The following is a 25311-nucleotide window of genomic DNA, read 5'->3' as shown; positions in this document are numbered from 1 at the left end:
CTGGTCTAGTCCATGAGCTGAGTGTGTGCCTTTGTGCGTTTAAGTGTCCTTGCTGCAATGTTACAGTCATGATTGTCAGTGCAGCCCGAGGTGCAGTGTTTAAGTATAGACGTGTCCTGTGAGTGGATCAGAAATACATATGAGTGTTCTTATTAAACACTTGCCCATATCAGATGCCAAAGTGCTTAGATGTGAGGTGTCGGTGGCTGGAGCATGCTCAGTGATGTTGGTGCTAGGTATCCAATGCAGAGGTTGTTTAGAATACACAGTGAGCTGAATCTGTCAGTATCCACACTAACTTCCATATTGAGATTTCTGAATGACTAATTTATTTGAGGCTTTCGGTAGTTTAGGAATCTGACTACAAATTAACAAGGAGTTTAGTGAGCAATAATCCATTGTAATTGGCATTCTCATCACTCCTTTCGATAGAGTGTAATGAAGGAATAAGATGCTTCTGGTGCCATGATGGATCTTGCTGGACTTAGTCTAATTCTGTCACAAGTCTTGTTTTAGGCCCTATAACATTCCACTCAATGTTCCAGATATGGCTGAGTAAGTATTTTATAAATAATAACTTCCTTGATTTTATACTCTACATGTATAAAGCCCATGATTCCACATTTTTAACCACTTCCACAGCATGCTCTGCCATTTTCTCATATACTTTCCGTCATTTCTCTGATCTTGCGCCACCATTACAATCATGTCCCTCAGCTTCTATTGCATCGACTCTTTCTTCCTATCAAAATATATTGATATATATTTTGCATTAAATTTTATCTGCAATGTGCTGACCCATTCCATCAGCCATCAGCCTATTGAAATCCATCATAATTTTCAATTAATTCACTACATTCCCTAATTTGTAAATTTTGTACACCTAATTATAGGTCATTAACGCATATTATGAAGTTGTCAGATAACCACTGCTGAATAACTTCACAATAAACCTTCCTCCAGTCTGGAACAAATAACTCTCTGGCATCATTGTTCTATTTCAGTTTTGCCTGTCAATGTTTGGTTCTGAATTATCTGGGACAGACCATTGTTTCCACACTAAAATTGGCATTCCTCCAATTAGGTGAATTTACTCTCTGTTGCTCCTTGTCTTTCTTACTGATTAATTTTTAAATTTTCTCATGGGGATGTGGGCATCGATGGTCAGGCCAGCATTTATTCCCCATACCTAATTGCCCTTGTGAAGGTGATGGTGAGCTTCATTCTTGAACAGCTGCAATCCATTTGGTGCAAGAATGTTGCAGTGTGGTTATGGAGAGAGTTGCAGAATTTTGACCCAGTAACAATGAAGGAACGGTGATATAGTTCCAAGTCAGGATGGTGTGCGTTTGGAGGAGAACTTGCAATTAATGGTGGTTGCATCCATCTTCCCTTCCTAACTACTTATTTTCCTTGAGCATCTTATCTCCAGGAAGATTTACTCGTATGTACTGCAAACCAATTTTACACCTCCTAGTATTCTGTCATGGTCAGATCCCATCTGCTGCTGCACTATTTTCTAGCAACAAAATATTGAAATTGGGCAACGAAATACTCTTGGTATGAATACATGACTGAATTTCTGTCATCTGGAAGGTAATAGAATTTGCAATGTGCAAGGAGATATCATTTGCATCTACATCTCTCTGAGGATGTTGCAACTCTGTCTTGAAATTGCAAGTGATATTACTCCCTCAATGTGTACTAGGTGCATGATGATGAAAAGAGAATCCTGTTGCAGAATATTCTGACAGCAGCCATGATGCTTTTCTTCAGCTGTTACTGTCACACCAGCTATGAATCAGAGCCTGGTTACTTGGTGACAGGATTATCCACTGTCTGGATGTTTCATGACGTCTGTCTGCCACTTGACCACATGCGGACAGCATTCCTAAAATAAGAACCATACTGCTTCCAGGTTTGTTGTGGAGCAAAATTCTGGCATTCAAAACCTTGCTTCTGCTGCTTGAATCATCGAGGGGAGCACCATAATGTGCCTTGGGTTCATGATAGCTTGCTTCATCCTGCACGTTCTCATGAAAATGCAGTCCTCACTCCAGGCCTTTGGCAAGGAGCGGCTGGAAGAGGCGAAGGTAGAAGGTCGGGGTTATCCGGGACTTCATTGCTACATACAGATTTTCCATGAGCAGCTATTAAGATTTTGGTTCCCACAAAATCATCCTTGCAGCGCTGCTACTGCTGCACCATTTCATACATTTTCCACATCTCTGATTCAAACCATCAAACTGTCCTCTTATCCAAAATCCTGAAATAAGAGAAATTTTAAAAATTGCATTCCTTAACATCTCTGTGCAATAATCCATAAAAATAAAATAACGTATACCTTTTAGACACCCTTATTCTCTGACCTGTGCATGCCTTTGCCTACCAGAACTTCTACCTTGTTTAGTGTTACTGTTGACTTTAGCAAGAGAGGGGGATGGGGGTGCGGTTGTGGAGGAGAAGGCAAGTGAATTACGGTGAGATGTTCAGTGAACATTACACCTACTGCTGTCAATTTCCTGACTGACAGCATTGATTAAAATTGGCTTCATTCGGTTAATTATATCAGCATTCCATCGAATCCCATGTATACCCTGTCTGGTGAGTTATCTTAAAATTGTCCTCATTGTAAACAATATCATTGGAGATCTATTGGTTGTGAATGTACTGATAACCCAATTAGGTAGAAATATGCACTGAATGTAATAGTCTCAGAATCTATTCTAATGACCAGACTATTAGGAGCGCTGCAAAGTGAATGTTGTGTCTTCACTACTAGATTCTCAGTTAGCACTTCCATTCAGTAAGACTTCTCATTGTGATATCTCTGTGAAAGAATAGTGATGAGGAGTAAATGTAAATGTTATATATTGCATCCAAAAATAGAAGTATTTAGTACACTCTTGTACTTCTGTCCTGAGAAGATTCATTTAGGAATCTTCTTGATTATTACACTGCACACACGCGCGTGCACGCACACACACACACCAAACCCTTGAAGTCAGCAATGTAGCTATATGCGTTGGCCAAGAGAAGGAAAGAAAAGTTAACTCGTCATGCTATGGAGGTCCAAACTTTGAATCCTCTATTTCCCATTGAGGCCAAGTTGAATGCTTGCATTGTGATGCTGCATTCATTTAGGTAAAATCAAGTGGGGAAAGAAATTATGGAGGATTCCATTTGTCACACTTGCAGGGCACTCAGCTCTTTATATACACTGAGAAGGACATTGCTGTACAAGATAATGGTTCTGAAAGGGTTGAGATCCTAGTGGAGAAAGATGTGTCATGAGTGTCCCCTGACAGTTTTGGTAGTAATGTCTAACTAACCAACATATTGCTGTTTTGTAATAAATTGCATCTTGTTAAGGCCAGTGTTTGTTCTTGTCAAGATTCACCAATGGTGCTCCATTTCTGTGAACTAAATAGGCCCTTGGACTCAGTATAGAAAGTTGGATTGGTAACAGCAGTACATTCCAATTAGTAGTTGTGGCTAATACCACAACATAAATAAAGTGGAGTGGTGACCAAATGATTCAGACTTTCACCACAAGAAAAACTGCCATTAAAATGTCCTGAGATCCATTAATAGTTTTAAGTTGGCTGGAATGAATCCACTATGACTGCGTGAATGAAGGGGCATTTTTGATTTATCAACATTTCATGTAGAAAGCATATTTTAACTCATTTTACTTAATACTTCACAATTACCAAGCATTCTGTATTTTGACCGTATACGTTGTCCACAGTGCAATGGACTGCTTAGCTAGGTTTAACAGCATGCTGCAAAATTGGCTCCATTGCAAAGATACAAAATGACCTTATCTTCCAATTTATGACTGCTTCTTTACAGCCTAAGGCTATGATAGAATCTGTGAAAGAATTTGTATAAAGTTTTGTGATAGTTCTATATGCAACATCATGGCAATATGTGTTATTGAGATGAAGGAAGAGAACACACTGTCTGCTCAGCAACTCCACTCTTTTCAGAATGATTTGTGAAGAGTCTGCTGAAAGCACAAGCTCAGTGAAGAATGATGAAAAAGAAAGGCCTTTCAACAAATTTTAGTTCCTCAATGCAAAAAGAACCTTCATTCACAGATTAGATTAGATTCCCTGCAGTGTGGAAACAGGCCCTTTGGCCCAACTAGTCCACACCGACCCTCCGAAGAGTAACCCACCCAGACCCATTTCCCTCTGACTAATGCACTTAACCCTATGGGCAATTCATCTGACCTGCACACCTTTGGACTGTGGGAGGAAACCGGAGCACCCGGAGGAAACCCACGCAGACACGGGGAGAAAGTGCAAACTCCACACAGACAGTCGCCCAAGGCTGTAATCGAAAGTGGACCTCAGCTAACCACTGAGCCACCGTGCCACCCTTTACCCAGAGATTAACCTTTATTTTGCAGTTTACTTTTTTTAGTATAAACTAACCTAATCATTCCATTCAATTATTCTATTTCCTGACATCAAATCTGACTTGTCCTTTTCTAGGTTGAATCTGTATTCCTATTTGTCTGATTTTCATAGTTCAGATTGAAAACATGTTCTGAGTCATCTATTTTTCTGAACCATTTACTGTGCTACATTTGGTACCTATCATGTTGACACAACCTGTATTATCAGTTGCATGGACCATATTAAACTGTTTTTCTGCAATCCAAATTGTACTGATTTATGTCTAGGACTTTTCTACCTTGATGTCAATTTGATTGCTAAGAAAGGAAAGTTTCTATGGTCATTTGCCTGTGATGGTTTTTACAAGCTATTTACCTAAATCAGAAGGCAAACTCTTAGATCAGGAGTAGACTCATCAATACAGGAGGATCTGGTCTACATTCAGGTGTGTGAACACTAGCAGGGTTTATTGAACATAACTACTGTCATGACCAAACCAATCATGTGCCCTGGATGGCCCATGAACTATGAATTTGTATAGCTTTATTAAGCTACCTTTTAATTTTTGAAGTATTTCAGTTTTTAAAAAACTGCAGCAGTTATTTTCTTTAAACAGCGTAAGGTTTAAGTTATTACAGCACTGTTGTTGTAATTAGAGCAAGGAAACAGACCCTTCGGTCCAACTTGCCGGCTCCAATCTGACCTCGTCCCATTTGCCAAGGTAGAGTGATAAAGTTACATAAAAATGCAAATACAAAGATTACTGAACTAAATCTTCTATTACTGCTGAATATTATATAATGTAAGTACAGAGCCATGTCCTTGATTAAAAGGAATTTTATTTCCAAGCATCCATACATTTTGTTAGCTGAAGTTTACATTAAAACTATAAAGTCATAAAATCATAAACCCATGACGTTATTTTTTGACCTGGCCATCTGTCTACTTGTCCTTACAGATAGTGCTTTACAACTAACCTTGATTACGCACAATTTAATTCCTCGTTTGTTTAATCAGGTTAAATTATTGAAAAATAACTCAATGCTGCTGTCCTACCTTGAGTTGGAAAAATGCCTGAGTCAGTTTCTCATCTAGTAATTTTCCAGTTCCTCCCTCACATGTATCCATACAGTAAATATTCCCAATTGTTTCCTAACCCTTTAATTACCTAACACAAAAAAGTATCAAAGAAGATTGATGAGGGCAGAGCAGTGGACGTGATCTATATGGACTTCAGTAAGGCATTCGACAAGGTCCCCCATGGGAGACTGATTAGCAAGATTAGATCTCACGGGATACAGGGAGAACTCGCCATTTGGATACTGGCTCAAAGGTAGAAGACAGAGGGTGGTGGTGGAGGGTTGATTTTTAGACTGGAGGCTATGACCAGTGAAGTGCCACAAGGATCGGTGCTGGGTCCACTACTTTTTGTCATTTATATAAATGATTTGGATGTGAGCATAAGAGGTACAGTTAGTAAGTTTGCAGATGACACCAACATTGGAGTGTAGTGGACAGTGAAAAAGGTTACCTCAGATTACAACAGGATCTTGACCAGATGAGCCAATGGGCTGAAAAGTGGCAGATGGAGTTTAATTTAGATAAATGCGAGGTGTTGCATTTTTGGAAAGCAAATCTTAATGGGACTTATACATTTAATAGTAACGTCCTCAGGAGTGTTGCTGAACAAAGACACCTTGGAATGCAGGGTCATAGCTCCTTGAAAGTGGAGTCGCAGGTAGATAGGGTAGTGAAGAAGGCATGTAGTATGCTTTCCTTTGTTGGACAAAGCATTCAGTACAGGAGTTGGGAGTTCATGTTGTGGTTGAACAGGACATTGTTTAGGCCACTGTTGGAATATTGCATGCAATTCTGGTCTCCTTCCTTTTGGAAAGATGTTGTGAAACTTGAAAGGGTTCAGAAAAGATTTCCAAGGATGTTGCCAGGGTTGGAGGATTTGAGCTATAGGAGGAAACTGAATAGGCTAGGGCTGTTTTCCCTGGAGTGTCGGAGGCTGAGGGGAGACCTTATAGAGGTTTATAAAATCATGAGGGGCATGGATAGGATAAATAGACAAAGTCTTTTCCCTGGGGTGCTGGAGTCCAGAACTAGAGGGCATAGGTTTAGGGTGAGAGGGGAAAGGTATAAAAGGGACCTAAGGGGCAACTTATTCACACAGATGGTGGTGAGGGTATGCCATAGGAAGGGGTGGTGACTTGTACAATGGCAACATTTAAAAGGCATCTAGATAGGTAAACTAATAGGAAGGGTTTGGAGGGATATGCTGGCAAATGGGACTAGATGAGGTTGAGATATCTGATTGGTATGGAGTCTGTTTCTGTGCTGTACATCTCTGACTCTAACTCTTAATTTTGTTCTATTCCTTTTACTCTCATTGCAAATTTTAACTTAATTATTATAAAATCAATTTCTCTACGTGGTATATGTCAATGCCTTAATGATCTAAAAATTCCTCCATGTTATATCAACCACCTTAACCATGTCATGCTATTGTCACGAAGCTAAATATTTTTGGACCCATGTATTTTCACAAGTTAGTCACTCTGTATGTTTGTGACACACACTTCTCCAACCATAATTGTACACTTGCATTTAAATATTTCATATTGGTGTGTGTGTGTGTGTGTGTGTGTGTGTGTGTGTGTGTGTGTGTGTGTGTGTGTGTGTGTGTGTGTGTGTGTGTGTGTGTGTGTGTGTGTGTGTGTGTGTGTGTGTGTTGAGGTGGGGTGGCAAAGTTTTTGTTTACCTCTCCATTCATGGGTGCAGCATGTTGACAAGTGTGAATTCTCAAAGCCAATAACTAAAGTTTTGAGAATGAGGGCTCAACAGTAGGCTCACAGAAACAGAAGCCATCGGGACCCTTCTACCACCCAGACATATTACAGAACTGCAGTAGTGTATGTGCGTGGTGAACTAGCTAGCAAAATTCTTGATCCATTTAGCCCAGGTTAGTGATCAGGTGTGGTGCAGGGTTAAGTATCAACAGCACTCGTATGACAAAATCATGGAAATACTTATTTCACTTGAGGTGCCTCGACATCACGAACTTGATCTTCCAAAATGAGAACACTGGCAGGTGCATCATCCACAACTCTGGAAACCGTTTCATTTCAAGTTCATTGTAATGAACCAATCTACCTCACTTCCAGATCTCTGCCTGACATGGAACAAAGATGTGCCATAATTGAAGAAGAAAATTTAACAAACTGGGCTGTGAGAATTTTTTTGCATACGTCTTATGATTACTGGTTAAAATTGAAACTGACCATGAGCTTTTCTTAAGACTCTAGTTACCATGTAGTCTGCTTCAGCTTTCATGGACCCATGGATGAGGATGTTATCTATATGGCATATGATATCTTCCATACCATCAAATATGTTGGTGTGGATATTGTCTTTATTTTTTTCCCCATGGTTTAATTGCGGACTGAAATGAGAAAAAAACAAATTTAAAATCAAGAATTGCTATCGGATTGATGCATTTTTTGAAAGCACATAAACTGACGCTCATTGCAAGCATTGTTTACACAGCAGCTTGTTTGAGCATGGTTAAAACATGATTACTGATGTGCTGGAGCCAAAGGGATGTGTGCAGATGAAGCTATGGTTCGCAGCAAGAAGCTGATTGGACTCTATATTAGTGACCAGTTATCTATGGCGAAGCCCTTCTGCTTGTCAACAATTACATGATTGGTTCTAGGGTAGCAGTTTTTTAAAACAGCTTAGGGCTTTGAACAAGACATAGAGAGAGAAAACTAATCTGGCAGAGGGTGGGACTGTAAGCAGTAGTGAGACAACAGAGAAGGTTAAGGCTGGTGTAGAAGTTAGAGTGGATAAAGAGTAAAGCTGGAAAAAGCACATCAGGTCAAACAGCATCAGAGGAGAAGGGGAATTAATGTTTCAGGTCGGAACCTTTCATCAGGATGCAAGATTCTGACCTGAAATGTCAACTCCCCTTCTCCGATGCTGCTTGACCTGCTGTGCTTATTCCAGCTTTACTCTTTATCCACTCTAACTCTCCAGTATCTGCAGTTCTCACTATCTCCTGGAAGTTAAAGAGTTCAAGTTAGATAGACAAGGCAGACAAGAGCATGGCAGGGAATGAGGGAAAACTGATAACTTAAACTACATTTATTTCAAGGCAAGAGACCTGACAGATAAGGCAGATGAACTCAGGGCATGGATGGAGGCATGGGGTGGGGATACCATAGCTAATAGAGAAACATGGCTGAGGGAGGGACAGCTCAATGTTACAGGGTACGGATTGGAAGGATAGAAGGGGAGGCAAATGCCATTTTTAACTAGGGAAAACATCACGTCAGAACTGGAGAGGATATTCCTTAGGGATCATCTGCTGAAACTGTAATGGATGGAAATGAGAAAAACAAGGGAGTGATCAGCTTTGATGGGATTTGATATAGGTCCCCTAATAGTCAATGGGAAATTGAAGAGTAATGTTGGGAGATCACAGGTAAGAGTAATAGAGTTGTAATGATGGGGGATTTTAACTTTCCAAACGTAGACTGGGAGTGCCATAGCATTAAGGGCTTGAATGGAGTGTTGTAAGTTCAAAAAAAATTTCTCAATCAGTATAGAGATGGCTGTCCTCGAAAAGGGGTAAAATCTGACCTTCTGTTCGGAAATAAGGCAGAGCAAGTCTCTGAGGTGTTAATGGGGGAGCTTTTGACATTCTATTAGTTTTTAAATTGTTATGGAAAAGGATAGCCCTGGTCCACAAGTTAAAGTTCTAAATTGGGACAAGGCCAATTTTAGTGGTGGTACAGTGGATTGTTAAGTTTATCTAAGAGTACAACAGGATCTTGATCATTTGGGCCAGTGAGCCAAGGCGTGTCAAATGGAGATTAAATCAGATAAAGCTGTTGCATTTTGGTAAGACAAAACAGGGCAGGGCTTACACAGTTAATGGTAGGGCCCTGGGGAGTGTTCTCAAACAGAGATGCCTGGAGCTGCAGGTACATAGTTCCTTGAAAGTAGCATCACATGTAGGCAGTGTGATGAAGAATGCATTTTGCATACTTGCCCTCATCAGTCAGAGCACTGAGTACAGGAGTTGGAACATCAAGTTACAGCTCTCTAAGACATTGGTAAGGCCATATTTGGAGCACTGCATACAATTCCCCCATGCCAAAGGAAAGATATTATTAAACTGGAAAGGGTGTAAAAAGATTTACAAGGATCCCACCAATTCCTTGCATTATAGGGAGATGGTTGTACAGGCTGAGACTGTTTCCTTGGAGTACAGGAGGCTGTCTGATAACCTTACAGAGATTTACAGAATAATGACAGGCGCAGATAAGGTGTGTAACCAAGGTCTTTCCCCCAGGGTAGGGAACTCTAAAACTAGAGAGCATGTGTTTAAGGTAAGAGGGGAAGGATTTAAAAGGGACCTTGCATTTATCTGAATTAAACTCCATTTGCCATTCCTTTGTCACTGGTCCAGTTGATCAAGATCCCATTGTACTCTAAGATAACCTTTTTCACATTAGAGGGTGCTGCATATATGGAACGAGCTGCCAGAGGAAGTGGTAGAGGCAGGTACAGTTATGGCATATATAAAACATTTGCACAGCTACGTTGAGAGGAAAGATTTAGAGGGATATGGGCCAAACACTGGAAAATGGGACTCAGTTTAGGAAACTTGGTCGGCATGGACGTGTTGGGCCAAAAGGCCTGTTTCCTAGCTGCATGACTCTGACCCTTTATCAGATCTCCACCAGCTCAGGAATTAATAGAGTAAACCTTTCAAGTTCAATATCATTTCTCTTTGAACAGTGATATCAGACTTGAAACATTAACTTTTTGTTTCTTTTTCCACAGATGCTGCCAGATCTGCTGTGTTTCTCCAGCATTTTCTGCCTTTATTTTGAATTTCTAGCATCTGCTGTGTTTACTTTAAAATTTGCTCCAAAACTTAGGGCTGGACTGCTTTAATTACAAAGCATTATCTAGAGATCAGCTTTCCAGCTGTAACAGTGGGGAATATGCAAGAAGGCAGTGAAAAGTTTTGAATATCAAAGCTCGCCTCCCAACACAAGGTCAGCAGTGGCATCAAATTTTGGAGGATGTTTGTGCTTGTGGAAAGCGAGAGTCCGGAGCATAATAGGCCAAATCTTTCCTCAAGATGCCCAGAGTGTGATTTAGGCTACTCATGATCTCACAATGGCAAGAACTATATCTGTCCTTGAATCATAAAATCGTACAGTATAGAAGAAGCCCTTTGGCCCATCAAATCTGCACAAAAGATATCTGCTCTAAATCTGGACTAATCCCACTTTACAGCAATTGAAGGGACGGTTCTTGCCCAAGTAATGTTTAAAAGGAGTGAAGTTTTCCCCCTCAGCCATCCTCCCAGGCAGTGCATTAGAGATTCCCACCACCCTCTGGGTGAAAATATTTCTCCTCATGTGGGATTGTGTTCAAATAGCGACTGAAATCGTTGAGTGATGAAAATAGCCTGTTTTATTCAGCAACCGCAAGTAGCGCAAGTTCGAGCCGGCTATAGAATCCCAAAATACAATTCTTTCAATTACCCTTTTGTTCACACTTCTTACCTACAATTAAGTTAAAAATCAAACACCAGATTATAATCCAACAGGCTAATTTGGAAGCACTAGCTTTCGGAGTGCTGCTCCTTCATCAGGTGGTTTCAACACTATGAAAGCTAGTGCTTGCAAATAAACCTGTTGGACTATAACCTGGTGTTGTGTGATTTTTAACTTTGTCCACCCCAGTCTAACACCGGCTCCTCCACATCATGACTCACATATATTAGAATTCCATTACTACGGTGCTGCACCTTTTATCTATAGTACACAAAGGTTTGAGGGGCTTCTGTCCTGGGAGACACGAAGTGGGTTATAAACATAAATTAAGTGCTGGCTGTTATTTTTGTTGGATTAAGTGTGTCTGTCCAGTCTGCTCTTATAATTAAGAGGTGTTAGTCCTTTTGTCTTTTAAGTTAGTAAATGTTAGTAAAAATACTAGGCCGAGATGCTGTAAATAAGTTAAAAATCACACAACACCAGGTTATAGTCCAACAGGTTTAATTGGAAGCACACTAGCTTTCGGAGCGACGCTCCTTCATCAGGTGACAATCACCTGATAAAGGAGCGTCGCTCCGAAAGCTAGTGTGCTTCCAATTAAACCTGTTGGACTATAACCTGGTGTTGTGTGATTTTTAACTTTGTACACCCCAGTCCAACACCGGCATCTCCGAATCGTAAATAAGTTAGACATTGTACCTGAACTTAATAAGAGAATAAAGGATATTGAACTGATGACAGCAGCAGGAGTGTGAGGTTTGTTTACTATTTGACAGTGTGAGTTTCATTCATTCATTCAATTTCACTTAAGCGCAGTTTTGTCAATTAGTTTCTTAAAGGGATAGAAGGTATTTAACAAGTACATGCTAATTGGGGAAACTGTTTTGTGTTCTGTAATCTATTCAGGTCCGGGAGATGGTTGGTTAGGGCTGATTAATATTACAGTGTTTCGTGGAGACATGATGGTGGGGATGGTATTGTTCTGTATGCTAGACTTCTAGCAAGGGCTAACAAGGTGTGAAAATGCAGTGATGGGTTTGAAAGGGTCCTTTTGTTTAGAAAGGGTTGTTTTAAATTTGGTCTATTTATGGTAGTAAAATATACTACAGAACCACTGTTTTATAAATGAATGAATGAAACCGTGTTATAGTAGGGAGTTACGAATGAATGAAATGGGAACGTAGTGTTCGTTTGTGAGTGAGTTAGTGAAGGAGTTATGAATGAATAAATATGAAGCACTTGAGAGTGGGTTATTGCAGGGACTTAGAATACAGTATCTCACACTCAAATCGACCTTTTGCTTTTCACCTTAAAATTATACTCCCTAGTTATTGACCCTTTGACTAAAGGATACGGCTGCTTTCTATCTACCCTTCATAAAATTATATACATCAACTGGGTCCCCTCTCAGCCTTCTCTGCTTTAAAGGGAACAATCTGAGCTGAGCCTCTCTTCATAACTAAGTTATTCCATCCCAGACAACATGTCAAGATTAGAGTGGTACTGGAAAAGCACAGCAGGTCAGGCAGCAGCTGAGAAGCAGGAAAATCGACGTTTCAGGCAAAAGTCCTTCAGACGACATCCTGGTGACTCTCTTCCTTCCTATATTGCAGTGACCAGAACAACATGTGGCCTATCCAAAGCTTTGTACAGCTCCATCATAACGTCCCCACCCTTTTCAGCTGTGCCACAATTAATGAAGGCAAGTGTTCCACATGCCTTCTGGACTAACCTAGGCGAAAGTGAGGACTGCAGACGCTGGAGATCAGAGTCAAGATTAGAGTGGTGCTGGAAAAGCACAGCAGGTCAGGCAGTATCTGAGGAACAGGAAAATCAACGTTTCGGGCAGGAGCCCTTCAATCTGAACTAACCTGGTAACCTTTCAGCTGCTGCCTTCAGGAATCTGTGAACAAGCACCTCAAGATCCCTCTGTTCCTCTGAGTTCCCTAATGTCTTGCCATTCATTGAATACTCCCTTGTCTTGTTATAACTTCCAAAGTGCATCATCTCACACTTTTCAGTGTTAAATTTCATCTGTCACGGATCTGTCCATCTGACCAACCTATCTGTGTCCATAACCAAATGACCTTAAGAAATAAGAACAGGAGTAGGCTGTTTAACTTCTTGAGTCTGCTCCACCATTCAATAGGATCATGCTGATCTGACAATCCTCCTGTAACCTAAGACCTTCTTCCATTGTGTCAGAACTAACTTGCATATCAAACCTCCCCCTTTGTTCTCTTCTATATTTGAAGGTGCCGGTGTTGGACTGGGGTCTACAAAGTTAAAAATCACACAACACCAGGTTATAAGACTCAACAACCACCTGATGAAGGAGCACCCCTCCGAAAGCTAGTGCTTCCAAATAAATCTGTTGGACTATAACCTGGTGGTGTGTGATTTCTAACTCTTCTATATGTATCACGAACAGCAAGGCATTCAGCACTGATCCAATGTTACCCCAGTGGGCACTGGCTTCCAGACACACAAACAGCCTTCTACCGTTGTCCTCTGCCTCATACTTCTCAGCAAATTTTGTATCCAATTTGTCGGGTTACCATGGTTTCCATATGCTTTTATCATATTTATCAGTCTCCCATGTGGGATCTTGTCAAAGGCTTTGCTGAAATCCAGATAAACTACATCAGCTGCACTGCCCTCATTTACACAACTTTATCACCTCCTTGAGAAATTATATGTTAGGCATGACCTTCTTCTGACAAAGCCATGCTGACTATCCCTGATCGAACCTGGCATTTCCAAGTGGAGATTAATTCTCTCCTTCACAATTTTCTTCAGTAGTATCCCTGCCACTGATATGAGATTCACTGATCTGTCATTTTCTGGTTTATGTCAATCATTTTTCTTGAAAGTGGAAGTGCACTAGCTATCCTCCCTCCTGACACCTTCCCAGTGAGCAGAAAAGAATTAAAACTTTGTGTCATAAGGCCTGTAACTTCCTCCCTCATATCCCAGAGCAGCCTGGGAAAAAGCTCTTTTGGACCTGAGGATTTGTCCACTTTTAACCCACCAGCATCTCTAATACCACCTCACTTCCTAGGTCAATCTGATCTCTCTTCCCCTTGTCTGAATATGATTCTCTTCCAACTTGGTTCAACCTGGCATGCAATGAAGCAGGCCTTTAATCGGATTTCAGTAAAATGATATAGAATCGTGTTGTTTAATGGCTGCATCTTCAGATTGATTGAACAATATTGTTGTAAAGAATTAAAAAATGGCTTTTATTGTTGTTGCTGTTGGGATGCAAACAAATAATCTGCTGGTTTTCTTTTTGAAGGATCATCGATTTAGTGATGAAATTGACAAGTTGGCGGGTTATAAGACAAAGTCCATTCTGTGCATGCCGATCCAGAACTGTGATGGGGAGATTATCGGGGTAGCACAAGCCATCAACAAAAACCCTGCAGGAGTCCCTTTCACTGATGATGATGAAAAAGTAAGAACTCTACCTGGCACAGGTCCAATTTTTCATTTGTAATAAGTGTCTATGTTGTAAATTGTTTCACTTAAATTTGGGGCACTCAAGACATTAACACCAAAAAAAATGTCCTTTTGAATTAAAAACTAATGATGTTTGGAAGAAAAAAAATATCAAGTTTGCTATTTCATTATAAGTGCTTTCATTCTACTGTGCAAATATTAGCCACATTTATTTCAAAAGGGTATTTAAATGCTAATATTCTTTGATGTATTGGATAGAACTTTAAGGAAGTTCATTAATTGCATGACTTCGTATTTAGTTTATAGTGCCAAATTCTGGAGTTACATGACTTATTTGAGAATAATTACAATATATATTTTTACGACAAGGTTTACTGGAAGTTTCCATTGATAATTTTGTTGATGTATTGATCTTATCTCAACAAAATATGCAATTATCAATCAGTTGTTATGACTGGAAGATACGGGCAACAAAGTGTAGGAAGGCAAATTACATGTAGGCCTTTATTGGCTGAAGGGTCTGTTTCCATGCTGTATGAGTCTCTGACTCTATTATTAGAAGCTGGAATTTAAACATAGGGCTGTTTCGCTCCAACTGCACAGAGAATTGCAAAGTCCACACTTGAGGCACTGTGTGCAAATTTTTGTTTTCAAATTTAGAATAAACTGGCATTGGAGATAATACATCTCCTGATCTACTAAGCTGAATCCAAGGATGGAGAGCTTGCCTTATCAAGAACAGTGATCTTATTGAAACATGCAAGATTGAGGGGTTTTAACAGAGTAGATATTGAAAAGATATTTCTTGAACAAGCAAGATAGCTACAGAATTACGGGACACTCTTGAGATGTGAAGGAGCTTTTTCTCTGAGGATAGTGCACGTCTTGAGTTCTGCACTCCAAAAAGTTGTGGAGACTGGATCAAGGAAAGTATTTTAAAATGAAGTAGATTTTTGTAATATCGAGCAGTTGAGAGCTCTGAGGAGCTGGCGCAAAAGAGGAGTTGAAGCCTGGAGCAGATCAGCCATGATCTTATAGAATGGCTGGGCAGACTCGAAGGGTTAAAATGTCTACCCCAGCTGTTATTTTTAATGTTCTTAGCCTAAGATGGATAGCTCAATGAACTTAGGATCATAACTAATATACTGACATTAGAAAATGAATAAATCATAAGATCAAAAAGATGTACAGCATGGAAACAGACCTTTTGGTCCACCTTGTCCATGCTGACCGAAATTGGAGGTGTAGTGGACAGCGAAGAGGGTTACCTCAGATTACAACAGGATCTTGACCAGATGGGCCAATGGGCTGAGAAGTGGCAGATGGAGTTTAATTCAGATAAATGCGAGGTGCTGCAATTTGAGAAAGCAAATCTTAGCAGGACTTATACACTTAATGGTAAGGTCCTCGGGAGTGTTGCTGAACAAAGAGACCTTGGAGTGAAGGTTCATAGCTCCTTGAAAGTGGAGTCACAGGTGGCTGGGGCTGTTTTCCCTGGAGCGTCGGAGGCTGAGGGGTGACCTTATAGAGGTTTACAAAATTATGAGGGGAATTGATAGGGTAAATAGACAAAGTTTTTTCATGCAGAGGGTGGTACGTGTATGGAATGAGCTGCCAGAGGAAGTGGTGGAGGCTGGTACAATTGCAATATTTAAGAGGCATTTGGATGGGTATATGAATAGGAAGGGTTTGGAGGGATATGGGCCGGGTCCTGGCAGGTGGGACTAGATTGGGTTGGAATATCTGGTCGGCATGGACGGGTTGGACTGAAGGGTCTGTTTTCATGCTGTACATCTCTATGACTCTATAACTAAATATCCCAATCTAATCTAGTCCCATTTTCCAGCACTTGGCCCATATCTCTCCAAACCTTTTCTATTCATATACCCATCCAGATGACTCTTAAATGTTGCAATTGTACCAGCCTCCACCACATCCTCTGGCAGCTCATTCCATACACATACCACCCTCTGCGTGAAACACTTGCCCCTCAGTCTCTTTTATATCTTTCCTCTATCACTCTAAACCTATGCCCTCTAATTCTGAACTACCCCATCCGAGGGAAAATACCTTGTCTGTTTATCCTATCCATGCCCCTCATGATTTTATAAACCTGTATAAGGTTGTGGGGCTGGGGTGAAGGTAGCTGGAAATGTGATAGGTAGATGAAGGTGCAGGTGGAAGTGATAGGCTAGAGGGGAGGGTGGAGCAGATGGGTAGGAAGGAAGGAAGATGGACAAGGCACAGTGCTGAGATGGAGGCTTGGGACTGGCATAAGGTAGGGGGAGGGGAAATTAGGAAACTGGTGAAATCCACATTGGTCCCATGAGGTGTTCTTCCTCCAGGTGTCGGGTGGAGGGTTTGGCGATGGAGGAGGCCCAGGACCTGCATGTCCTTGGTAGAGTGGGAGGGGGAGTTAAAGTGTTCACCACGGGGCGATGGGGTTGGTTGATGCAGGTGTCCCAGAGATGTTCTCTGAAGCGTTCCACAAGTTGGCATCCTGTCTCCCTGATGTAGAGGAGACCACATTGGATGCAACGGATACAGTAGATAACGTGTGTGGAAGTACAGGTAAATTTCTGTTGGATGTGGAAAGACCCTTTGGGGCCTTGGATGGAGGTGAAGGGGAAGGTGTGTGGGCACAGCTTTTGCACTTCCTGGGGAGGTTAGTGGGTTGGAAGTTGAGGGCCAGTGGGGTTCTGTCCATGTTGCAATTGAAGGGGTGCGGTTCAAGGGCAGAAGAGCAGGAAGTGGAGGAGGTGTGCTGGAGAGCATCATCAACTAGAAAGGAGGGGAAATTGCAGTCTTTGAAGAAGGAGACCATCTGATATGTTCCATGTTAAAATTGGTCCTTCTGGGAACAGATGCAGTGGAGGTGGAGGAAAAGGGATGGCATTTTACACGCCGCAGGGTGGGAGGAGGTGTAGTCCAGGTAGCTGTGGAGGTCAATGGCTGTGCAGGAAATTACCATGTTTCGTCTGTCGCTGGAGGTGGAGATGAAGAGGTCCAGGAAGGGGAGGGAGGTGTCGAAAATAGTCCAGGTGAATTTGAGGGAGGGCTGATTCCTGATGAAGGGTTTATGCCCAAAATGTCGATTCTCCTGCTCCTCAGATGCTGCCTGACCTGCTGTGCTTTTTGAACACCACATTCTCGACAGGTGAATTTGAGGTCGGGTGGAAGGTTTTGTGAGTTTGATGAACTGTTCAATTTCCTCGTGGGAGCGTGAGGTAGTGCCAATATAGTCATCGATGTAGCAGAGGAAAAGGTGGGGAATGGTGCCGGTGTAACTGCAGAAGATGGACTGCTCCACATACCTGATAAAGAGACAGGCATAGCTGGGACCCATTCCAGTGTCCATGAGCCCTAGCACTCAATGCCTTATCTTCACCATGGACACCCAGTCCCTCTGCACACTAACCCACCACGACAAAGGACTCCCAGCCTTCCGATTCTTCCTCTGACGCTGAACCAACAAGTACCCTTCCACTGACACCCTCATCCACCTGGCTGAACAAGTCCTCACCCTCAACAACTTCTCCTTCCAATCCTCCCACTTTCTCCAAATCAAAGGGATAGCCATGAGCACTCTTATAGGCCTATGAGCCTCCGCCCTTGAACCTTCCACCCCACCAACCTCTTTATACATTGCATCATCCTCCGTGACTTCTGCCACCTACAAACAGTCCAGGATATATTTCCCTCCCCAACCCGATCTGCATTCAGGAGAGACAATTCCCTCCGTGACATCCTTGTCAGATCCACACCATCCCCTACCTTGGCACCTTCCTCTGCCACCGCAGGAAATGCAAAAGCTGCACCGACCCCAGGGAAAAGACTTTGCCTATTTATCCTGTCTATGCCCCTCATAATTTTGTAAACCTCTATAAGGTCACCCTCAGCCTTTGACGCTCCGGGGAAAACAGCCCTAGCCTGTTCTGCCACTCTGCCCTCATCAATCCTCTTTGTTACTTCTTCAAAAAACTCAATCAAGTTCATGAGACATGATTTCCCACGCACCAAGCCATGTTGACTTTTCCAAAATCAGTCCTTGCCTTTCCAAATACATGTTCATCCTGTCCCTCAGGATTCCCTCCAACAACTTGCCCACCACCGAGGTCAGGCTAACCGGTCTGTAGTTCCCTGACTTGTTTTTACCGCCCTTCTTAAACAGTGGCAGCACATTTGCCAACCTCCAGTCTTCCGGCGCCTCAGCTGTGAGTATCGATAATACAAATATCTCAGCAAGAGGCCCAGCAATCACTTCTCTGGCTTCCCACAGAGTTCTCAGGTACACCTGATCAGGTCCTGGGGATTTATCCACCTTTACCCATTTCTAGACATCCAGCACTTCCTCCTCTGTAATCTGGACATTTTGCAAGATGTCACCATCTATTTGCCTACAGTCTATATCTTCCATATCCTTTTCTACAGTAAATACTGATGCAAAATATTCATTTAGTATCTCCCCCATTTTCTGTGGTTCCACACAAAGGCCGCCTTGCTGATCTTTGAGGGGCCCTATTCTCTGCCTAGTTACCCTTTTGTCCTTAATATATTTTTAAAAACCCTTTGGATTCTCCTTAATTCTGTTTGCCAAAGCTATCTCATGTCCCCTTTTTTCCCTCCTGATTTCCCTCTTAAGTATACTCCTACTTTTTTTATACTCTTCTAAGGATTCACTCAATCTGTCCAGTCTCTACCTGACATATGCTTCCTTCTTTTTCTTAACCAAACCCTCAATTTCTTTAGTCATGCAGCATTCCCTATACCTACCAGCCATTCCTTTCACCCTGACAGGAATATACTTTCTCTGGATTCTTTTATCTCATTTCTGATGTCTTCCCATTTTCCAGCCATCCCTTTACCTGCGAACATTTGCCTCCAATCAGCTTTCGAAAGTTCTTACCTAATACAGTCAAAATTAGGTTTCCACCAATTTAGAACTTCGACTTTTAGGTCTGGTCTATCCTTTTCCATAACTATTTTAAAACAAATAGAATTATGGTCGCTGGCCCCAAAGTGCTCCCCCACTGACACCTCAGTCACCTGCCCTGCCTTTTTCCCAAGAGTAGTTCAAGTTTTCCACGTACTGTCTCAGGAAATATTCCTGTACACACTTAACAAATTCCTCTTCATCTAAACCTTTAACGCTCTGGCAGTCCCAGTCTATGCTTGGAAAGTTAAAATCCCCTACCATAACCATCCTATTATTCTTACTGAAATCTCCACACAAATCTGTTTCTCAATTTCTCTCTGACTACTATGGCAGCGGGCGTCTATAATACAATCCTAATAAGGTGATCATTCCCTTTCTTATTTCTCAGTTCCACCCAAATAACTTCCCCGGATGTATTCCCAGGAATATCCTCGTTCGGTAAGCATAAATGCTATCCCTTAACAAATACGCCACTTCCCCATCTCTCTTGCCTCCCTTTCTATCCTTCTTATCGCATTTCTATATTGGAACATCAAGCTGCTAGTCCTGTCCATCTCTAAGCCACATTTCTGTAATTGCGATGATATTCCAGTCCCATGTTTCTAACCATGCCTTGAGTTCATCTGCCTTCACTGTTAGGCCTGTTGGATTAAAGTAGATGCAGTTTAACATCAGTCCTACCTTATTCTCTGTTGTGTTCCTGCCTGCCCTGACTGTTTGACTCACTTCTTTTCTCAACTGTACCAGTCTCAGATTGAACTGTTTCCTCACTATTTCTCCTAGTCCCACCCTCCCACCTTACTAGTCTAAATCCTCCCGAACAGCTCTAGCAAATCTTCCTGCTAATATATTCGTCCCCTTCCAGTTCAGGTTCAATCTGTCCTCCTTGTACAGGTCACTTCTACCCCAAGACATCTTCCAATGTTCTAAAAATGTGAACCCTTCTCTTCTGCACCAGCTCCTCAGCCATGCATTTATCTGCTCTTTCCTCCTATTCCAACCCTCACTAGCTCATAGCACCGGGAGTAATCCACGTATCACTACCGTCAAGGACATCCTTTTAAAATCCCTGCCTAACTTTCAATATTTTCCCTTCAGAATCTCATCCTTTTTCTATACTATGTTGTTGGTACCAATGTGTGCAATGACCTCCTGCTGGTCCCTCTCCCCCTTGAGGACATTCTGCATCCTCTCTGAGATATGCTTGATCCTGGCACCAGGGAAGCAACACACCATTCTGATTTTTCGCTGCTGGCCGCAGAAACGTCCGTCTTTGCCCTTGACTAGAGAGTCCCCTATCACAATTGATCGGTTGTAACCCGATCTACTCCTCATTGCATTAGAGCCTGTCTTGATACCAGAAACTTGGCTATCCGTGCTACATTCCCCTGAGAGTCGATCATCCCCTACCTTTTCCAAAGCAGCATACTTGCTTGAGATGGGGTCCTGCACTACCTGCCTACCTCTGCTACCTTTCCTGGTGTTAACCCATCTACCTGACTGTATCTACGGCTTTTCTCTTATAACTGCCATCCATCAGACCCACTAGCTCTTGTAAATTGCTCATTTCCTCTAACTGCTGTTTTAACTGATACGTGCAGTCTGATAGGAGTCGCAGCCAAAGACACATCCTGCAGTTCATAATCATCAGTAACATTGAACCTCTCCCTAAACTCCCACATCTGACAGGAAGAGCATATTACTCAACTAAAGGCAATCTTTGCTCCTTCACAACCTACAGACTCAGAAAATAGCACCATCTTTTTATTCTAGAAAAAAAATGCTTCTAGCTACCTTAGTACTTATGGTTTCTATTTTAAAAATTAATCAAGAGACAGATCTCAATAAAACATATGATCAAGAAAGAACCCACTCTACTCACTCCCGTAGACTTACAGCAAGTTACATGTTAAAAACTATGCACTTATCTGTTCCTGTGCTGTGAGCTCTCCCACACAGGTTCCTCCAAGGTCAGCTATGAATTTTGCTGTTTGATAATTTTTCCTAAACACACTCCGATGACCAGAGATACATGGACTCAAACAGCAAAGGCAGTAACTGTGCAGATTCACTGCTGTGTCAGTTAGCAGAGTAAGTTTCTTTCTGTCTCTCCCTGACTGACCATGTGGTCACTGCCTTTGGTCTGGCTTCCTCCTTTTAAAAGTGCAGTTGTTTTCATCTTTTTTCCCCAAAGTTCCAAAATAATGCAACAGCTTATTAAAAAACAGTAATTGCTACTCCTGGAATTTGAGGAAATCACCTGCAACACCTAAAATGCCTTAAAAAAAGGAGCAGTTCTTATAGCCACAATTATTTTCCCCATCCTTCATCTTGGATTACCCAGAATCCAAGGCTTTTCATTTTTGAATTAAAGCATGGTGGTGAGCGTTATAGATGGCATTGCATCGACTGTGGTGCTGTGCCTGCGCTACCCAGAGATACCTGCAAAGTGCTAGAAGGCGATGCTCCCTATCAGAAGTCTCACTGAACCACTGCTCAAGGCAGTCTCAGCCTGAAACAAACATTCTCTTCTGATTTGTGAAGGAAGCCTTTCAGTTCGACCCAGGCAGCCTGGGGCCAATGCACTTGAAGGCAGTGCCTTGAGCAGGAATAAAAGAAACAGGATCCAATGTCGAATGTAGTTGAATAATCTTCCGCACTCTGCAAGGTTAAGTGCCTCTACCTTCTCACTGCAACCTCCCTGGATATCCTGCACTGATTTGCATCATCTGACTGTTGTGATAGGGTTAGAGTTAGAGTGAGTGATGATCTGCACATTCATGGAGTGGAAACCTTTCACTGCTGATGGGGTGTTCTGATGGTTATGTGAATGTCACCGAATGAAACTTGTACCTCCAATGGCAGCAAAACCAACTGTCCTGGCTGCCTGACTTGCAGCATCTAATGGGACATTAATAAATTGGTGAGCTGTAGCAAATAGAACATGAGTGACTGCCCTGATCCATATCTGAGTTAATGCCTGTGAGATTTCACTTCCCCCATGACTCTCTGGCATGATCCATTGGTGTAGAAGTTGAGGGTTGTTGTTACCTTGAAGGTAACCAGAATTGAATTCCCTCCTAGATTTGCTGATACTTGTATGTTTCAGTCAAGTGTAACCTATGCTGCTGGCTGAGTGAACACTCTGAGCGCCCTTCAGAATGTTTGGCAAGCACGACTTTCAGCTTGCTTATATCTTTTAAAGGGGAGTTGCCTTCAATACTCAGAAGCAACCAGAGACTGTCTGTCTGTAGTATAGGTCCCTGTAACAAGATGCACCCCATATGGCACAATAGGCAAGACAGAAGGGTTCCCAGTGGTAATAGTACCATATGAAGTTCAATAACTTTAGGTGAGAGATCAAGGTCACTGAATGATTCTCTGCATTCTTTCGTTGGGTGCGGTACATTGTACAAGATGCAATCAGTCACTCATCAGCTCTTCCTGGAGGTCAGGATTTAGGTTTAATGTCCAGATATGTCTCAGAGCCCTCATGCCCCAATTCAACCGATCAGTTTTACACCCATCACTCATAGCATGCTTTCCAATTTCTGTGATGAATGAGGTCTTTCGTCCTCTTCGACAGGGCAAGGAATGAGCTAAGCAGAATCAAAGCAGTATAAGAGTGCATCTAACCCCACTGGAGCAGACTGCCCAGCATCAAGGGCTGGCTGTTCTGGGAGCTGTAGTATCTGGCATCACTCAGAATATTCTGTAAGTGCGCTCCTGCTGTCTCTCCCCTCCCAAAATCAATTTCTCCCTCAGCTGCTATCTGACATGAAATACAGCATTGGATACAGATTGCTTTCCACCTCAACTACCTGACCCCTCACCATTTGATCTTCTACTTTTTGACATCCAAAAATTACTACTTGGGCCCCCACTCCAGTCTCATGAGAACGGGTGAGCGATACATCATATTTCTGATTAAGTAATACCAGCACTTGATCTGGTACTGGTCATGATCCGTTCAGATAGATAGTTACAACTTACAAATGCAGATGGTGAGTCATTGGGCACAACTTGGCAGAAGCCAGACTGGAGGGACAGGGTTAGTTCATTTGCCAAAAACAAGCAAGAAAGGAAGGAAGAAATATTGGTTCAGCGTGAACTTGATTAAAGCATAGGTTTCTGGGGGTGTCTTGACAGGGTAGATGTGGAGAGGATGTTTCCTCTTCTGGGAGGATCGAAATCTGGAGATCACTGATTCAACAGAAGGGGTCACAGATTTTAAACAGTGATGTTGAAAAATGCTATTTCATGGAGGGTGTGAGTCTTTGTAATTCTCCTCCTGAAAAGACTATGGTCTTTAAGTATTTTTTAAGTCATAAGTGAATAGATTCTTGGTGAACGAGGGTGTGAAATGTTATCGGGGCAGGTGAGTTTGCACATTTGAGGTTGCAGTCACAGTAGCCATGACGTTATTAAACAGAACAGTCTCAAGGGGCTGGATGCTTTCCTTCTGTTCCTTCGTATGCTCATTTTTTAGAAAAAGACACGTTTGGTCAAAGCTTTTTGTCTTCTATTCTTTAGATCAATTCTTAAATACATTAAAAGGAAAACACATTTTTAACTGTAAGAGAGAAAAATGCTGATTGGTTGGCACATGGACTTAATTAGTAGAGATTATTTTTTATAGAGAATGCCCCAGTTTATGATGATTGACAGTTAACTGCTTAGACTACATCAGAAATTGCTGGTGAAGCAGCAATTTGGTAGCATCTTTGTGAAGAAAGCAGTTAAAGTTTAAAGTCCAGTGACTCTAGAATCACAGATGCCAACAGACCAGCTGAGTTTTGCCAGAAATTTCTGTTTTTGTTTTAGAGCTCCAGCATCTGCAATTCTTTGTTTTATTTAAGTTAACTGTCTAACCTTATCTAATTTTTAACCCAGGCACTTTGATCGATCAAAACATTGCCCTGAGAAATGATGCAGAGAATGCTTTTCACCTATTTTGCTGAGTGAGAAAAGATGTAGTGTGTGTACATATGTTTTTTCTATCTGCAAAGCACAGAGCCCTGTGTGTTATGTAAGTACACTGCAGAATAAATATTGGCTCTTCCTCTTCAAAATTCACACCTTGAGAACTTGATGCATCTTGGACACTGCTCATTGAAGCAAATGCAATGTCGGCTTGGCACTCTGTGCTCAAAGTTTGGAGGGGTGGTGGTTGGAGTGCTGAGGTAGAACGGATGCTGACAGTTCAGATTAAGTGATCAGAATGTGAGAAAGGCAGAACAATGGTTTGTCTAACTGCAAGGCTAGAAAGAACAAATGGTCCCACTCAGGGGAGGGGAGGGGAGGGGAGAGGAGAGATGGTGACAGAATGTAACAAGACAAACTAAAAGAAAGGGAAGGAATGGATTTGCAATTTGAACTCAATGACTACCAAAGGTTGTAAAGTGCCTAGTTAAGTTGAGATGTCGCTCCCCCAACGAGCAAGATGCTGTGTCAAAATGACCGGCTTCGGGCTGGTCAGGGTGATGCTTGTGCACGGACCTGAGCTATTCTGCAAAATGGTCACCCAGTCTGCGTTTAGTTTCTCCAACACAATCAGCCATATTGGGTGCGGTGAATACAAAGATTGAAGGAGGTAGAGGTGAAATGCTGCTTCAGCCGGAAAGACTGTCTGGGCCCTTGAATGGTGAGCAGGGACAAGGTGAAAGGGCGGATGTTGCACCCTCTGCAGTTACATGGGAAGGTGCCATGGGAAGTGGATGGGGGGGGATGGGAGAGCTAGTTTTTGTAGCTCAGGAATGGACTAATGTGTCCACGAGTGAATGATCTCTGTGAAATCAAACAGGGGAAGATGTGTTTGGTGGTGGAGTTCTGCTGAAATTGTGTGAAATGACGGAGAATGATCCTTTGAATGCGAATGCTGGTGGGTGAAAAGTTATGACAAGGGGGACCCGATCACGCTGTT

The 25311-nt window shown here is 42.1% G+C and overlaps 1 protein-coding gene across 2 annotated transcripts in view; it reads left to right on the top strand.

The window, feature by feature from the left end:
• The window catches only part of LOC122549709 (dual 3',5'-cyclic-AMP and -GMP phosphodiesterase 11A-like), a 306454-nt gene that overhangs the window by 95438 nt on the left and 185705 nt on the right, over nucleotides 1–25311 (top strand). For both annotated transcript variants that reach the window (XM_087986987.1, XM_043689585.2), the window contains exon 2: nucleotides 14289–14447. In XM_087986987.1, the coding sequence (XP_087843113.1) occupies nucleotides 14289–14447 (159 nt within the window). The remainder of the gene's footprint in view (nucleotides 1–14288; nucleotides 14448–25311) is intronic.

The sequence above is a fragment of the Chiloscyllium plagiosum genome, unplaced genomic scaffold (assembly GCF_037043375.1).
Source record: "Chiloscyllium plagiosum isolate Xiang-an unplaced genomic scaffold, Cpla_swu_hap1 HiC_scaffold_5, whole genome shotgun sequence".
NCBI lineage: Eukaryota > Metazoa > Chordata > Chondrichthyes > Orectolobiformes > Hemiscylliidae > Chiloscyllium > Chiloscyllium plagiosum.
The sequence above is the reverse complement of the archived record's forward strand: the minus strand, read 5'-3'. Positions and strand labels throughout refer to the sequence as shown.